The sequence below is a fragment of the Otolemur garnettii genome, unplaced genomic scaffold (assembly GCF_000181295.1).
Source record: "Otolemur garnettii isolate 467f Iridium unplaced genomic scaffold, OtoGar3 scaffold00022, whole genome shotgun sequence".
NCBI classification, from domain to species: Eukaryota; Metazoa; Chordata; class Mammalia; order Primates; family Galagidae; genus Otolemur; species Otolemur garnettii.
Window position 1 is genome coordinate 16,266,412 of NW_003852417.1, and position 17,579 is coordinate 16,283,990.

Below are 17,579 nucleotides of genomic sequence, written 5' to 3' on the forward strand. Positions count from 1 at the left end.
AAAGCTCCTGGAGCCACAGTGTTTCTCTGAAGTTTAGCAGGAAATCTGGGAGCCACGGTATTATGGACTGATTCCTAGATCCTCTCACTTTGGAACCAGCCTTAAAATATACTGGAGCCAGGGTTGCCAGGAGTTGGTCATGTTGGGAAATGCCTGGTAAAACCCACTGCTCTTGTGGTACTTGAAGAAAACAACTCTTATGGGGAAAAGCAGAGAACCCTCCCGTAAGCACAGGGGATCAGAGCAGTCCACACTACACCCATCCTGCTGGCACACCCACTCGGTACCTTTCCATTTCAGTGCACCATAAGATGTCCTCTTTCTCATTCATGAAGACGGGGAAATGCTGGTCTTTGCCCTGCTTTATGGAGTTTGACCTAGTAGTAATGGTCCGCACTTTGCTGAACTAGAAGGTGAAGAGAAGAAAAGAGGAATGAGCACAAATTCATTCAAATGACAATGGTCATGTGTCTACCAAGTGTGCCAGGCATGCCGGGAGTGAGCCTCCACCGACCCCACAGCCCTACTTTTCTTCCTACTTTGAGGTTACCTGGCTACCCTTAGTCCAGTCTAGCTAGCCAAAGACTTGAGAGGCAGAAGCTCTAGCCACTATTCTTCCTGAGTCTTTCAAAGACTTGATTCTTTCAGAGGTGAGGTCACTTGCAGGGTAAAGGATACAGGGAGTCCTGAATTCTGAAAGCTGCCCCATAAACCCACTCCAGGAGATTTCAGCTCCAGAGAGAAACGGAGCTTCCATATCACCAGAGGCTGCTCTGTTCTGAAGGTTTTTGCGATAGGTCTGTATCTGGGGATGGCTTCGTGAGGGAAAAAGAGCTAAAGGCTGGCAGCCCTGGGCTGTCCTCTGGCTGAGTGGCCTCATCACCCTGATACATCTCCTAGACCACCTTCTCCACACTAGCAGTGCCCAGGACCCCTGGAAGGACATGTAGGACATGGCTCTGGCCACCACTCTACCTACCCCTAGCCTTTTCCCTGCCCCCAGCAGAGGCCCGGGACACTTGTGCTGACCTTGGCTATCCTGCCATGCTCCAGACACTCCTGCAGCTCCAGCTTATCATTCACAGTGGATGCCAATGGCCTAGGAGGCAGAACAGAGAATGTAACAGCAGAAACCCGGAGGACAGCAAGAGGTCACCCAGAGGTGCTACCCTCCTAAAATCTCTCTCTCTCTCTCTCTCACACACACACACACACAAAAATAAACCTCTTCAAGCTCCCCCTAAACACACCAACACACATTTCAGCCATCCAAGGACAAAGCCCCACCAAGTGTTAATCTTTTAAAGGTAAATTCAAAGATGGTCTCAAACTAACAATAGGCAGATAACATCTACCAAGAATAGGGGGGAAAGGCCCAACTATTTTTATATCTGTTATTTTAAAATACACTGAGTTTTAGGTGTTGTATCACAAAGCAAAGTTTGGGGGTGACAGACTGTTGTGTCTTGATTTGCGGTCAGGGTTACACTGGATGAAGTTCAGACTGCACAGGCACAGTTAAAGAGACTCAGATGCTGCACAGCTCCCTGAGGACTAAAATTCTGTGACACTAAATGCGTCACTTCTCAGGGGACAGACCAGATAACTGAAGATTACCTTTAGTGCTGACCTTTTCTGACATTTAAGAAAATGTTGTATTTTTTTTTTTTTTTTTTTAAAGACGAAGACTTACTGTGTTACCCCATGCCAGCATACCTTGGTGTCATAACTCACAGTAACCTCAAACTCTTGGGCTCAAGAGACTTTTTTGCCTCAGCCTCCCGACTAGCTGGGACTACAGCCACCCGCCACAACACCCGGTTAGTTTTTCAATTTTTAGTAGAGATGATGTCTCACTCTTGATCAGGCTGGTCTTGAACTCCTGAAATCAGAGAGCCACACACCTTGGCTTCCCAGAGTGCTAGGATTATAGGCATGAGCCACCACATCCAGCCAGAACATTTTAAGAAGTTTCCTATAGCTCTTAGTCTGTGACCCCAAAGGGACCAAGGGGCCCTTTGGTCAAATCGGGCACCTCCCTGTGTTTACATACAGTCTACTCAGCCCTGTGTGTCACCTCTGCTCCTCCTTGAACTTCTGAGTTAGAAGAAGCAGGTGAGAACAAGCCCACAGGACCAGGCATGTCAGGAGACACTGACTCAGTGGCTCCATGAAAATACTGGACTGTAGGCTTGGTGCCTGTAGCACAGTGGTTACAGCGCCAGCCATATACACCAACGGTGGTGGGTTTGAACCCAGCCTGGGCTAGATGAACAGCAATGACAACTGCAACGGGAAATAGCCATTGTGGTGTTGTGGTTGGCTCTGTAGTCCCAGCTACTTGGGAGGCTGAGGCAAGAGAATAGCTTAAGCCCAAGAGTTGGAGGGTGCTGTGAGCTGTGACACCACAGCACTCTACCGAGGGCAACATAGACTGTCTCAACCAAAATATAAAAAAAGAAAATATGGGACTGTATAAACCCATCCATTTTCCCAATATATATTCCAATATACACTTCAATTTTCCTAGTACTAGACTGTATAAACCCATCCATTTTCCCAATATAGACAAGTTATCTCGGGAATTTGGGGGTGACCCAGACAGGTTTCAGGTCAGCTGCCCCACTGACCTACCTCCTTCCCAACAAGCTCTTGCAATAGATGGTAACTCTGCCAAATGAGTATGAGATTAGAAAGGTCCCACAACCTCATGTGAATGGCAAAGGGAAAGTATTTGACTGGGGCCAGGTGAAATGATGTTTCCTATTTATATGTTTACCAAAGAGGTTTAAAATCCATGAGCCAAAACAGTCTTGAAACTATTTCTCTCCACAATGCATATCTAGATTGGGTGCCTCTCATTCTGCTTTTGAACTGCAAACTCTGGAGCAATTCTTTTCTCTTCAAAGGCCTTTTTATAGTGCAATTACTACATCTGAAGAAACAGAACTATATTCACTTCTGGATATTAAAATCTTTTTGTTGTTGAGACAGGGCCAGCTCTGTTGGCCAGGCGGAGTGAAGTACAGTGGCATGATCACGGTTCACTACAGCCTCCAACTCCTAGGTTCCAGTAATCCTCCTGCTTCAGCCTTCCAAGCAGCTAGGATTACATGTGGGTGCTCCACATCCGGCCAAAATCTTTATCTGTGCAACTTAAATGAAGAAAATCCTTCTAAAAAAGGACCTGCAGCCAAGGAAGTATGTGATTAGTAAGTTAAGCAGAACCCTCAAACATGCATGGTGCTGTTTCAAGATTCTCCCTCCTAGACCAGGATGTGGCCCTTTCCCATCCCCAAAGCCACTCTCCACAGCTGAGGACCAGTGGCTCTGGATACATCACCAACATAGCACAACCAACTATGTCAATGGGCTGCACGAATGCACTTTTAAAGGTTCTGCTTAAGATCGCTAGCTGGTTTCTCAGACAAATATTTTGTACCCTGACTCCCTCTCTTTCCCCAAGGACAAGGAAATACAGAAGAGCATGGCAGAGCAGCAAGCTGGTCAGCAGAGGTCAGCCCAAGAGGGCCCTCAGGACCCCCTCCGCCTCCCATGGGCCATCCTGCCTACAGACCCTGGCCCACAGCCACCCAGACCTGGGAGGTCTCACCAACCTGTTCATACCAGGAAGGTTACCCCAGAAGTAGCGAGCCCTGTGTGCAGCTGACACTTCTTTGGCATCAATCATCACAGGGTTGGACTGTAAAACAGGAGAGAGTTTAAAGATGAGCAAAGGAGGAATATTAAACATTGCTAGGTAATATTGCTGGTTTAGACTCTTAAAGCCTTGAAGGCTCTTTACTGCTCTCTCAGGAATCAAGCACTGGGATAGCCTAAAGTCACCAGCAAAAGGCGGAACAAAACCCAGACACATTCCACATGCTCTCACTGGAACATTCTAGACTAGCATCGTCCAACTTCTGCAATGGTGGGAATGTGCTCTATCTGCACCGCTCAGTGCTGTAGCCAGAAGCCCACTAGCTACATGTGGCTATTTTGCACTTGAAATGAGGCCAGTGCAACTAAGGAACTGAAATTTTTAATGTTAATTTAAATAGCTACATGTGGCTAATGGGTACCATACAGGATAACACAGCTTTAGGCTACCCAGATGCCCCAAGAAAGAAAATTCCAGCAAGTAAGGGTATGTTCAGTACATGTCCTCATTGTAAGCCAAAAGATGCCTTTTCAGATTTAAAGTCAGAACACTGGCTTGAGGTGTTATTCACCCCAAGACTCAGAAGCATGGGCTCAAGCTCCCAGGTGGCCCACTCCAAGAATGCCTCTAGCTGCAGAAGTGCTCTGTGTATGGCTCAAACCTGACCTATAGACAAGCTAGGCCTCACTACAAAGATTAAAAACTCAGATGCCACAAAGCATCTATCAAGGTGCCAGGTCCTTCTGGTCAGGGAAAATTGGCTTTGGCAGTCTCAGAGGTCCCCCAGTAACACCACATAGAATTCCAAACTCCAGAAGTCTGGCACCCCATCTAATTCTGTGACAAGTCCATCAAGCCCTGAGGGCCACACCCATGATACCATCTATTAGAGAGGGACCACCAGTGCTTTCTGAGCTGGGCCTCTGATATTGCTTCCTCCCTTTCTATTTGGGTAGCCCAGAGCTTCCCAAACAGGCCCTTGCAAAGCGTAAGTCACCAGTCCCCAGCTCCACAATGCAGATGAGACAGGGATAAAGCAGCAGTCCAAGGCAGAAGCCATTAGTGAGCTGGTCAAACCAAGATTGCTGGCTATACCTCGAGAAATCGCGAGATGTCCCTCTTGTCACTAACGCCCATGGCCACCACATTCTCAAAGAGCCAGAAGAAGGGGCGATCATCTCCCTCCTTGGGCCGCGCATCATGCAGGAGGCGGTAGAACTCAAAGAAGAGCCGGCCAGTGCCCTCTGAGAGGTCAGAAGAGAAAGCCATCAGCTGGGGTTGTCTAAGACAGGTGGTGTGGCTCGGGTGTGGGGAGGGCAAGGGCAGACAGGGTCATTGGGAACAGCTGTCCCAGGGCAGAAGTATCCAAGGAGGAAGCCTGAGTGCAGAAGCACCAGCTCAGAAGGTAGAGGCATGAGGGCAGCACCTACCATAGAGTCCCTTTCGGGCAGGGTTGACGATGGAGAGATCATTGCAGGGACTGCCCCCAATCACCAGATCGAATGGGCCCCACTCCTGGATCTGAGAGGATAAAGGCAATGTGATGGACCTGCTGTCCAGGGACAGAGGCAGAAAAAAGAAAGAGGAACTATCTGTGAATCTGGCAAAAAAGTCCTTGGCGCAGAAGAGGAGACACGGCTGCTCTGCTTACTTCCCCACTGTGCAGCCGTGGGAAGTCACTGAGGCTGTCTGGACTCAGGTTCCTAAACAAGTGAGGGACCAACATGGGTCACCTCTGAGGACAGCAGAGAAACCAGCAGGCACCAGGCAGGAAATGCACCACTCACTAGAAGGTGGTTTAGGCAGATGCTGAGTCTGAAGGTGCCCTGCACTCTGAGTAGATGTGGCAGTGTCTGGGCCATCTGAATGCCCTCCAGATGCCCTTCAGAATTCCAGAGGGCTTACCATTTCAGAGATAGGCCGAGATACCTAGAAGAGCAAAGCCACACTGCCAGAGCCTCCCAGAAAAGGAGGTTAGTAAAGCTATTTGCCACAAGTATCAGGAGAGGAATTGCCCAAGCCACAGCACTCTACCAAGTAGAAGGGGGCTAAAAATAGCCCAGGGAGTAGCTGGAGCCCCAAAAGGCAAGTCCCAAATTCCCATTCTAAATTTGCCCTTTACCTTCTTAAAACAAGAAGGAAAAATGGAAGGAGAAAGAGAAGGGAGGGGGGTAAGGGGCAATGAATGGAAGGGAGCAAAGGAACAAAGTGAAAGGGGGTTGGGGGCTGCAGGGGTTGAGTGTGCAGGGAGGGAAGGCGGGGCACCTCCCACTGACATACATGCTTCTGTGTGACGCTGCGGACGTCCCCGACGTACATGATCTTCCCCTGGTGCCGCACCATGCCCACTGTGATGGAGTCTTCACACACCTCCGATGCAATGTAGCGGTCCACCTGGATCCCCAAGTCCTTCAGCACCAGGAGCCCTGTGTCAGTCAGCAGAGAGCACTGTCACTCAGAGCTATCCCCTCAGCACCCTGGTCCTAAGCAGATGAGCCCTCTGGCCACCAGGACACATGGGTCAGCTGCAAGGCCAAACCCTGCCCACAAAGCTGCCTCAGATCCTTTCTGGGTCAAATTGGAACATCACTAAGTACATCGAGGTTGTTTCAGGCCTGGCTGGGCCTACCTGGGAGATAGTCAGAGGGGAGGCAGGCTGACCAGAGGGTGGTGGCTTCAGGATCCACCGAGAACAGCAGCTGACTTTTTTGGCGGCCTTTTCTTTGTTGTTTCTACCATCTACACCTTGGTCCTTCCTCAACCCCTACTGCCTCACACTGCAATTCTACCTCATCCTTCAAGACTCAACCTAAATGACCTTGGACTTCCCTCCCCTTCCTTTAAGCCGCCGGCACTGTGTACCCCTTGGCACCTCATTAAAGCCATTTATATTCCTCACTCATGCCCTCTCTTGGATTGCAAATGGTCGTCAAGACAGAGTAGGATGCTTCATGCGCCATCTTTCCTCCTGAGCCAACTAACTGCACTGACTTCCTCACCACGATCCCTCCATCCACACTTGCTGAGCTGAGACAAGGCATCAGTCAGAATAGATCCAAAAGCTTCAGGAGAAATGGTACAGTGGTGCCATTTCTACTGTTCCCATCAGATGTTCCCACCAAGGAGATTTTACAGCCACTTGGCTTGTGACATAACATGTTCTAGCCTGGGAAACTGTAAATGAATTTCTCTAGGTTTATAGAACATTAGCCTTGAGCTGAGAATAGAAGACAGACATCTGGCCTACAAAGCCACCCCCACCCTCAGCCTTTGGCTAAGGACCCCCTCATCAGATGAAGGCACAAGTTCTCAGGAGAGTTATTCCTTTCTTACAAATTGTAAGCCCCTGCCTGGGTACAAGGAAGAGGAATAGATAACATATAAGTACAACCTTTCAAGAGGCTTTCTGGCAACAAGAGCCACATCAAAAAAAAAAAAAAAGGAAAAAAGGGAATCCCATGCAGTATTTAAAAAAAATATATAGTTTTATTTCTTGACATGAAAAAGTAGTCATAATAAGTGACAAAGCTAGTAACAGAACAAACAGCATGCATTTACTATCCTCTTTATCTATCTGTATGCATATGATTATATAAATACACACACACAGAAAAATCTAAAAGGACAAATATCAAAGTATCAATAAAAGGATAACAGATACTTTTTTTTTTTTTTTTTTGAGACAGAGCCTCAAGCTGTCCCCCTGGGTAGAGTGCGTGGCATCACAGCTCACAACAACCTCCAACTCCTGGGCTCAAGCGAGTCTCCTGCCTCAGCCTCCCAAGTAGCTGGGACCACAGGCGCCCGCCTCAACACCCAGCTATTTTTTTGGTTGCAGCCATCATTGTTGTTTGGCTGGCCCAGGCTGGCTTCGAACCCGCTGCCTTAGGTGTATGGGGCTGGCGCCTTAGCCATTTGAGCCACAGGCGCTGAGCCAATAACAGATAATTTTTAAAAAGCTCCTTTATAACATCTGTGTGTGAGTAAAACACAGCAGAACTATGTACATTTGTGCTTTGGTCACGAAGTCCAAGTCTGTCCTTGGAGGCTTTGTGAAATCTTTGTTGATCCTAATGACAGCTCTGTTCCTTGCGGCAGAACCTCCTTCATTAAGGAGGTGCACAGTCAACAGGACAGTATTTTACTTTTTATTTATGGCCAAGTCCCGTGTCCATGGACTGCTTACTTTTTCATTTAACATAAATGTTTTCTTTTTAGTATAATATTTTAACAGCTGTGATGTTAATCATTTTGTTTCACCAGAACATGGTCCCCCATCCTGGGACTAAAGGACCAGCACCTCTCTTGGGTCTGTGCCACTCACCTGTAGCAATTCCGTCAAAGAGAGATAGCACCCGGATGGGCTTCCTCTTCTCAGCTGGGACAGGTGGGTAAACCTTCGGAGGGTCCTAAGCAGAGAGCACAACAGGTCAGGTAAATACCTGGCAGTGATCCACAGCCCCCTCCATCCCAGATAGGGCTGGCCCTCCAGTCAGACTCCTCAGACCTGCGCAAACCACCACCAAGTCTCAGCAAAAAGAGCTCAAGACCTCACCCTATGCCCAGCACTCACAAATTCCTGGTCGTGGTTATTGGCGAAGAACATCTGGAGCCTAGAGGGCCAGTCGTCCCGCCGCCGCAGCAGCCCATAGGTACCCTTGTGCCCACACATGTAGCAATTCCAGGGGTCTTCCTTAATGGCCGCCTGGGCAGCCCCTGGCCCCACCAAGAGGTCCACACACTCCACACAAAAGCACCTGGAAGGAAGCCCAGTGAGCAGAGGGGATCCCCAGCCCTGACCCAGAAATGCCATGGCGTGCCACCCGGAACAGAAGCACCTAGCCCAGAGCACAGCTGGGGAACGGCAGGCAGGTCCTGGCCAGGGAGGAGGGCCAGCTCTGGTCGGGCGGCACCTCACCTACAGCAGTTGTTGTTCCCGCACATGAGCACCTCGCGCCCCCCACAGCAGATGGTGCAGTAGGACTGGTAGCCGTCGTCGTCGTACTGGTACGCACACTCCAGGAAGCAATTCTAGAGAGCAGCGCACGGGGTCAGAAACCACCAGGGCAGGACCCAGGGCAGCCAGCATGAAGGCAGGCCTCGAAATTGGCTTGGAACATTGACTCAGCCCTGGAGATAAGATCCCACCACCCGCCCAGCCTAGCTCAGGCCAGAACCACAGATCTGGGAGGGGAGAGACCATGTGTCACCCCCTCACTGTAGTAGACAGAACCAAAGAAGGGTCTGAGAGCCAGAGGAAGGGAGGAAGCTCAACACTACCTTCTTCCTTCCTAGAGGCCTGAGGCCTTTCTCCTGGGGCTCCCAAGGGCATGGTGACCCTGCTACCACTCTGCCCGTCCTGCCCCAGCTATTCAGCTCCTACCCCCTTCACATTAGTGACACTGTCAGCCCTGCCCACATCTGGGGACTAGAATGGGGCAGTCCCCATTCTAGGAAGGAGAAGAATTTTTCAGACGAGAAAAATAAAAGCAACTCAAAAGCTTGAAGGCCAAGGGCCCGTGTTATCAAGACCCTCTGCTTCCAGAGTAAGCCTTAAAGTCTCACGCCAGGTGTCTTCCCCCTACACGCCCACAAAGACAGGAAGCGCAATCAGCCAGGGGACCAAGAGCTGCCCTCAGCTATACCTCCTGGGTGGGTGTGCCCCTACCTTGCAGTTTTGGCACATTCCTCCAATGAAGAGAGGGTGTTCCAAGGTGACATTGAGGCTTCCACAAGAAATGCAGATGTCTGAAGAACAGAGGGAATGAAGTGAGCACCACCAAGGGCTCCCCAACCCAGGACAAGCTATGGAAAAGGGGTATGCTGGAGCAGCCAGAAAAGGAGGCAGAAAGTGAGGGAGAGTACACTATGCAAAAGGGAGGCACAATGTCCCCAGCCGCAGAAGGCCACTTGTCTGTTACAACAGCAGGGCCACCATTCGTGAGAGGGGACAGAGCAAAAGAGGGACAGAACCCACTCGTGAGAAGTGGGCACTGGCTGAGGCCACTTTGAGGTATTTCCAGGGCAGTCTTCAAGTCTAGGTCCCTGCCCCTAATCCTGGTCCCAGGCCCCAAACCAGATATACTACCACCAGGCCAATGAGACAGAGGTGGGATAAGGTAGGGTGACCAGATTTTAACATTGGTAAGGAGGGACAACATGGGGGACGGGGCAGGGCAGTGCCTGACAACAATGCAAACTTTGATAAGCAGTTCTCAATAATCACTTCTCAGCAATTATTTGTTATTATTACAGTTTAACATTACAAAATTAACAAAAATAATATAAAACGCATATTCTGGCGAAATAGCCACATGGCAACTGAAAACCGTATATTCCCTTCTTGTTCTCCCGCCCGTTCATGCATTCTTTCCAAAAAATCGGGACTGTTTTAAAACACCGCAGGATGTGGGACAAATTGTTGAAAAGCAGGACTGTCCCGCCAAAAGCGGGACGTCTGGTCACCCTAGATAAGGGCAAGTAAGGAAAGGGAGGCCAAAGGCTGTCTTCCATTAAAATTCAATCAGATCCCAGAGGGATGACCCTTGTCTGATGCACTGGGGTGTTTCAAACCCTAAAGACCAGCCCATGCCATTGACAGGAAAGCAAAATCACAGCACCAGGAAGATGGTGTGTGAAGCAGGCCGGAGGTGCTGGGACTTGCAGGATGCCTCCCTTCCCACTAACACCACAGGGCTCTTCCTAAGCATCCGCTACTCCAGGCTGGCCCCAAGCTGGGAGAGCCAGGACACCTGGGTGACACTCACCTTCGATGTTCCGGCACTTCTGCCGCACCTCATACACCAGCCGCTCTGCAGAGGGGAGGGAAGCCGGCATCAGAGGAGGCCATGGGCCACACCCGCTCCTCAGAATGCTGGCCTCCCGGCGCCACTCCTTCCAGAAACAGGCCAACTACCTCTTGTGCGTTCATCAATAATCTCCTTGACCTTGGGCTTCTCTGTTGTGCTCTTTCGGGGCTTTTTGGCTGGTGGGGGTGGCGCATAGGCAGCTGTCTCAGGTTCAACCCACATGTCTGTGTAAACTTCTTTGTAGGGATTCTTTTCCTCTGGATCAGGAAAGCAGGTGACAAGCTCACAGTTAAAGGGTAACAGGGAACACCAGTCTTCTCCCTTCCCCTCCTCTACCTATAGTGGGGTACAGCTGAGTTCCTAAGCTGTTCCTACCTCCTCCCAGGTTCCAGTGAGACAATGGAGAGAGGATTACTCTGGAGCCCCAGAGCAGCACTGCCTGACCCTGACCCGGAGGCAAAGGGGACCCTGGCCATTCCCACTGGGCTTCTTCATAGGGGCTTTGGTAACTCCCACTAAGCATGGCTTTCCTAACCCTGGCGTGGGTCTCCCTGGTGGGCAAGAACCCCAGAAGGCCGGGCTGGGCACCTGCATTTACCTTCTGGTGGCTCCAGGCCCTTGGGGCCAGAGGGCTGGAACCCCCCGAGGGCCCATTCAATCATTTGCTTGTTCTGCACCTCCACAGCCTTGGCAGTGTCACTCTCATCACTGTCATGACACGCTGGGAACAGTTTCCCTGAGCGGCTGCTGGCCACCTGGAGGGCAACATGTGGGGGCAGGGTGTGTGTCTCAAGACAGGCTGGAAGGCGGGGAAGTCAGACCTGAGTGTACTGGGAGGAGGGTGGGAAGAGGAGTGCAGAGAGGGTGAGCGAGGTGGGGAAGCTGGAGAGAGGAGGCGGCTCTGCCTGGGGCCTAACCACCACACTACGGCTTCCAGTCTCCCCAGAGGGATGCTCACCTGCAGGACTTCGTAGATGGCTTTGCGGTACATGGGCTGCTTGTTGTAGGTGGCCTGGTGGAACGCACTACAGAACGAACTCAGTGGCATCAGCTTCTCCACACACACCTGGGGAGCAAAAACGGCCCCTGGTTTGCTGCTTCCCATGCTCGAGCACCCACTGTGTGCCTTGCAAGTGCCAGATGGTGGGAGCACTGAGATTCAGTCTTGGCCAGAAAAAGGGATAGGTGCATTGACAAATAATTATCTGATGCTAAAGAGTTGTCAGACCAAGAGTGGGGGTGGACCTGAACGCAGGTGGGAAAGGGATTCTAGCAAAAAGTTCCTGAAGGCTAAACCTGGGCAGGCAGCCCAGCTCTGGGAGCCAGGTGCAACTTAATTATCTCTGTGGCTTCTTCCACTCACCACATGCAGAGTCGGGAGCCTACCCCCACCACCCTAGTTCCAGATTCCCCCCAGCCAAAACCAAAGGCCCTAGGACCCAGACCTTATTCTCCCCCAGGCTACTGCTAAACCCCATGACTCACCACTGAGAACTTGCCGTCTCCGAACCACATGACCCAGCGGGTGCCTTCAGCTGCTCGGCTCCGACCCGTCATCCACCAAGACACAATGCGGCCTGGCCACCAGGAGAAGCCCCGCAGTTTCCCCCACACCAGCTCCCCAATGCCAAAGCCCCGGCCGTCCTGGAGCCCCAAGGAGCAGAAATCATTACACGGTGGTCATGAGGCCCTGCCACCCTGATCCCCCCGTGGCAACCCCAGCCCTGGGCATCTGGGGGCAGGCCAGCCAGGAGGGAGCTCCATCTGGACGAAGCAGGACAGAGCAAAACCACGGGGGACGGAGAGGCCTGGGGTCAGGTGGAGACAGCGAGCGGCCAGTGAGAGATGGAGAGAGCAGGATGGGAGGGGCTGGCAGTGTGAAGGCCCCAGTTATGAGCCGCACAAGGCTGGTGAGAAGCAAGCCGCTCACCTCGTACTCTGGTTCATCATCGGCTGCTTTGGTGGTGTTCTTGTCCCCTGCATCAGCACCCACGGGTTCAGGCGTGGTGGCCACAGTGGGGGATGCGGGGTCAGTGGGCTGCTGCACAGCGGGAGGGCTAGCCTCCTCCACCTTCTGAGACTCCCCAGCCCCCTGGTTCTCTTCCACAGCGTTCATTACTGCAATTACCTTGGCTTTCTTCTCAGCCTGGGGAAATAAGGAACAAGAAGTCACCTCGACCCATCCAAGAATTAGCAGGGCCACCTGACTGACACTCAAGGGGCTCCTCTCAACCTGTCTGTGGTGGTCTGGGATAGCAATAGAAAGAAAAGGGCTGGACACTAGAGTTCTTCCTCAATGTCCCAACTGACTTGCCATGGAAAATGGACGTCGGGAGATGAACTCAAAAATCACTGGATTCCAGCCTTCTTTTCTGCCTCTTAGCAAACTTTCCTCCCCAGTCTTCCTCAACTTCATCAGCCTAGCAGTTCCATACCCTTGGATATGGAAAGGCTAATTCTATTCAACTATCAATCAGGCCCCCTTGTCAGGCACAGATATTGGCTCCATCCTCTCCTGTCTTATACTCTCAACCAAGAATGGTATTGTTTCCCTCTTCCTCCACAATTTCTCTGGGCAATTCTAGTTTTGTGAGGTTTATTCATGATGAAATCATTGCTCTGGGTTTAAAAAGCACATCTCCCCTAGCACGTGCCAAACACCACAGAAAATTCCCTAAGCGCCTACCTGTTCCCAGGCTCAAAGGCCATTCTGGAGTTCTTGCAGATTTCACCCAATGTACACTGCTACCAGATTCTACCCCTTCTATGTGCACCTTTCAGATCCATAAATACAGTTGCTCCTTCAATTATTTATGAGCACCTACTACTGACCAGGCACTCTGCCATCCCACCAACAAATAAGTAATCCAAACCCCAGTTATTCTCCCACTGAACGGCCTCCATCCTTTCACCATGCCACACTCATCTTTCAGGCTAGGATCCACGCGCCCATTCCTTCTCCAACCCTGCTCCAGGATCCCTATAAAGGAGAATGAAATCCTTGATACTTAGCTATGAGAACCATTCACCCTGTACCACATGTAGGAAACAGCATTCTAACTTCAAGGCTTTGCACCCATTTCCACCATACCAGACTTTCAAAATCCCACATTCTACATGTCTTTCAACATGAAGCTTTCCCTGAGAGACCAGAGCTGCAAACGCAAACCCGTCCTCAAGATTAAAAAAGCACATCAGATGGGCAGCGCCCGTAGCTCAGTAGGTAGCACCCTGGCCACATATCCCCAGGCTGGTGGATTCAAAACCGGCCGCCAGTCGGGCCAACTAAAACAACAATGACAACTGTAACCAAAAAATAGCTGGGCGTTGTGGTGGGCACCTGTAGTCCTAGCTACTTGGGAGCCTGACACAAGAGAATCACTTACGCCCAAGAGTTTGAGGTTGCTGTGAGTTTATGATGCCATGGCACTCTACCGAGGGCGATATAATAAGACTCTGTCTCAAAAAAAAAAAAAAGTATCAGATAGGAGCGTAAGGAAGAGCTCTCATTACAAAGTCAGAGCTCTCCATTCCTGTGTCAGCCTTGCAACTAACTAGTTAGTAGCTGACTTTGAAGCAGTCCCTTCCTGTCGGAGTTGCTCCAACCTAGAAAGGCATTTGGACTGAAGGATTTCTGTTCACTTTCTCAGACCTCTTTAATCTGAGTCATGTATGTATCAAGGATTCCAAGAACTCTCTCTCCCAAAGCCCATCAATGGACAGTACTCCCCAATCCAAGGGGTCCCAAGTTAACCTTTGTTTTAAGCTCAGTGGTCTGGGGTACTGTCACGTGGATTCATTTTATTTCATTCAATCTTTAAGTCTTTGACTCCCAGCCATAGACCAAATCTGTTTCTTATGACAATTCCTATAACACTGAGAATGTTAGTCCTGCTTCTTTCTCTGACTCAACAAATTCTAAAATAGGATAAGGTATCCTTTGCCCCCGGTCCACAAACAGCTGGGAAAGTGAGCTCACGGATGATGGGGGCGAATGTGGGCATAAATTGCTCAGCCCTCCGAGTGCATACTCACCTGGTCGAGACTTTGCCCTCCTCTCCCTATCTTCAATTAGCCATCACCTCCTCCCCCATAAGAGGCGTTCTAGAGTCTATGGGGCAAGGGATCTCTTCTCCAGGTGGCTACCTCCTCTTCTGGGATCCTCAGCCCCACTAGTCACACTCTCAGACAAGAGCTCATCTAGCTGTTGCTGGCTCTCCGCCATGCCTTCCCAAATTCAGGCATGGACAGCTGATCCAGGTTAGGGTGCTGCTTCAGATGACCCAAAGGCCCTGCTCCCAGGTGTGACGGGGCCCTAGACCAGTACGAGGTGTGCAGGTGGCAGAGGACAGGAAGGGGATAGGACCTGCCACCACTTCCAAAGCAAGTGGCAGCAGGTGGGCGCGGGCTTCTCCCCAGGCTCCCCAGGTCTAGAAGAGAGTCGTGCCTGACACCACCATCATCACTCCTCCACAGCCCTTTGTCTCTCTTCTCAACCCCTCCACAGAGAGTTCCTGAACATTCTTCTTCCCCCACAACTTCCCCCAGCTTGTCAGATGCTGCTGCTGATAACTACTCAGCATCCCCAACCCACTTGGTGCAGAACACGCACCCAGCACGGTTTGGGCTGGCAGAGGAGGAAGGGGCCTCCACCAGGACGAGGGCCGTAGGGGTGGAGAAAGGAGGAAGGAGGTGGGTTAGCAGCAGGAGGCCAGAGGAAAGGGGAAGAAGGGGCAGCAGGGTGGGGGAGGGGCTCATTAGAATAGTCTGCCCAGGGCAGTTCGGGAAAGCATCCTCCTTTCCACTTCTACTGCCCTCCTGCCCAGGCAAACAAAAGGAGAATGAGGGTTAGCGCAGGGCTCTCCCATTTGAGCTGATGGCTCCTCTTCCGTAGAGGGATCAAGAAATTGGGCAAGATCCAAGAGGGGCACTACACCATTCTCCAGAAGCCACCTGGCCAGAGTTTGTCCAGCTCAGGAAAGCAACTGATAACTCCGCTGCCTACTGCTGCCTGTGCTTCAGCAGTTCCATCTCCTCAAGCAACTGTCCCGCCTCCACCTTCCCCTGCAACTCAGCACTTCCCATTCCAAAGGTCAGAGGTCTGAGCACCACCGCCCCCAAACCCACGCAGCCTCCTCTGGGTGTCACAGGCCAGCATCGAACTGGCCCCCACAGTCTCCTGTCAGGGTCACCCTGCCCCCTTGCACCCTCAACCCCTTCTTGGCTGCCTGCCGGGTGGCTTCCAGGAACTTGGAGGTAAGGAAGCTGTCCCTTCCAGGCGACTGCAAGCTGGCAGGGCCCTGAGGGCAGCATGGTCCTCCAGCCAGGGATACAGGTCAACTAGGAAATGCCAGGCACCCATCTGCATGCAGCTCAGCTAAACCTGCTTCCAACCCAACTCCTGGCCCACCAAACCCACTCAGCCAGCGCCTGCAGTTACCACTGCCCAGGCTCCCAGCGGGCTCTCCTCCTGTCCCTGAGAACACCAGGTGCCACTTGAGCTGGTGAGGAGTGGGGCCTTGGGGCCCCTGAGTAAGGAGTAGGTGGGCCAGCACTAAGTCAGCATCTGCAGCACTCAGGCCAGGCAGGGACACCGCAGCTCCTGGGCCAGGGAGGCATACTTGACTCTTTTCAAACTGAGGGCTTGCAGAGATCCTCCCCCCCGGCCCTACAGCCTCCCCGCCCCCAGTCTCCGTCCAGGAACCTACCCATAAGGCCAGGTGCAGCCCCTCTGCGGTCCAGCTCAGGTGTGAGCCCCGGCCCTGAAGCTCTGTAAGTAGCTGCCCGTCTAGGGGGAGGGGAAGGGGGCGATGGGGCTGGGGGCGGAGGGGGCCAGAGAGAGGGGAGGGGGGCTGTGGGGGGGAGGGAGGGAACATTTTCTTTGTCTAGAACTCCAGGTCACGTGGGCCCCGCTGGAGTGCCTGGTTGGCTGCGGGCGGGCCGGGGGAGGGGGCCGGCGCTCCGACGCTGGCGGTGAGCCAGCCCCTCTCCTCCGGTTCGAGGGGCGCGGGGGCCGGGGGCGCGGCCGGCCTCCACCCGTTCCCAGGGCCCGCCCCGGCCGGGCAGGAGGGAGCGACCCCGCCTCGCGGGGCGGGCCTGCCCAGCCCCCTCTCCCCCAACTCTGGAAGAGATTAGCGCAGAGCCGGGGGGCTAGGCCCGGACCTGCGGGGAGCCGCTGGGGACTGGGGGCCAGAGGGCCGGAGGGAGGGAGAGAAGGGGCTGCGCTCGGCTTGGAGCCCTAAGAGAACCCGGAGTCCGGGCGAAGGGAAAGCGCAGATTTCCGACGGTCTGGGACAGCCAGGAGAAAGTTGTTAAAAGTGAGTTTCTCAGAACCATAAGAAAAAAAAAAGCTTACAGATAAGAGGGCAAGGCCCAGGAAGTTGGAGGAAAGCTCAGAGAGTACAAGCTGAGAGTGACAGAGGGCACCCGCACAGAAACTGGGAGCGCTTCATGACAAGAGCTCTTGGCGCGTGGGGGTGGGGGTGTCCCGCCTCCGCACTACAGGTGGATGGAGGGTGCCTTAAAAAGTGTGGCCCAGGAATTCAGGCTCTCAAAGCCTCTTCCTGGTTAAGTCCCCAAGGCCCCTACTACATCACTCTTGGGTCTTCCAAGGACTTCTCATTTTCCACTGTGGGGTGGGGGGACGGACAGAGCCAGGGCGCTACTTCTTCATTCCCAGGCACGAACATCTGCAGATCAAGAAGGCTTTACTCTCTTCCTGGAGCCTCCAGCTGCAGCTTCCAGGTGCAACCTCCTCCTGAGCAAAGTCACCTACCCCCAAGGCAACAGCAATCCCCACCCATGGTCCCCTTCATTAGGTTGGTTGTAACATCAGATTAAGAAGCAGACCCTGTTGACCCTGCTCTCAAGGAGTTGAAGATACCACTGGACTTGGAGAGATATGAAAGGATCCCTGAAAAACAAACATACATAAAGATAACTATACCGGCTTGGCACCTGTAGCTCAACCGGCTAAGGCGCCAGCCACGTACAGCTAAGGTGGCCTGTTCGAATCCCCAGCCCGGACCCGCCAAACAACAATGATGGCTGCAACCAAAAAATAGCCGGGCGTTGTGGCTGGCGCCTGTGGTCCCAGCTACTTGGGAGGC

At 52.3% G+C, this 17,579-nt stretch overlaps 1 protein-coding gene across 5 annotated transcripts in view; it reads right to left on the bottom strand.

The window, feature by feature from the left end:
- The window catches only part of DNMT3A (DNA methyltransferase 3 alpha), a 104,148-nt gene that overhangs the window by 2,382 nt on the left and 84,187 nt on the right, over window positions 1–17,579 (bottom strand). For 2 of the 5 annotated variants that reach the window (XM_012803764.2, XM_012803765.2), the window contains exons 2-18: window positions 13,344–13,450; window positions 12,401–12,616; window positions 11,956–12,114; window positions 11,429–11,536; window positions 11,069–11,225; window positions 10,578–10,727; window positions 10,429–10,473; window positions 9,330–9,409; window positions 8,580–8,692; window positions 8,235–8,418; window positions 7,986–8,070; window positions 5,942–6,087; window positions 5,092–5,182; window positions 4,757–4,905; window positions 3,618–3,703; window positions 1,030–1,099; window positions 288–406 (exon numbers count right to left, since the gene is read on the bottom strand). In XM_012803764.2, the coding sequence (XP_012659218.1) occupies window positions 288–406; window positions 1,030–1,099; window positions 3,618–3,703; window positions 4,757–4,905; window positions 5,092–5,182; window positions 5,942–6,087; window positions 7,986–8,070; window positions 8,235–8,418; window positions 8,580–8,692; window positions 9,330–9,409; window positions 10,429–10,473; window positions 10,578–10,727; window positions 11,069–11,225; window positions 11,429–11,536; window positions 11,956–12,114; window positions 12,401–12,616; window positions 13,344–13,450 (2,065 nt within the window). The remainder of the gene's footprint in view (window positions 1–287; window positions 407–1,029; window positions 1,100–3,617; window positions 3,704–4,756; window positions 4,906–5,091; window positions 5,183–5,941; window positions 6,088–7,985; window positions 8,071–8,234; window positions 8,419–8,579; window positions 8,693–9,329; window positions 9,410–10,428; window positions 10,474–10,577; window positions 10,728–11,068; window positions 11,226–11,428; window positions 11,537–11,955; window positions 12,115–12,400; window positions 12,617–13,343; window positions 13,451–17,579) is intronic. The other 3 variants (XM_023511849.1, XM_012803766.2, XM_023511850.1) reach the window with 2 other exon arrangements.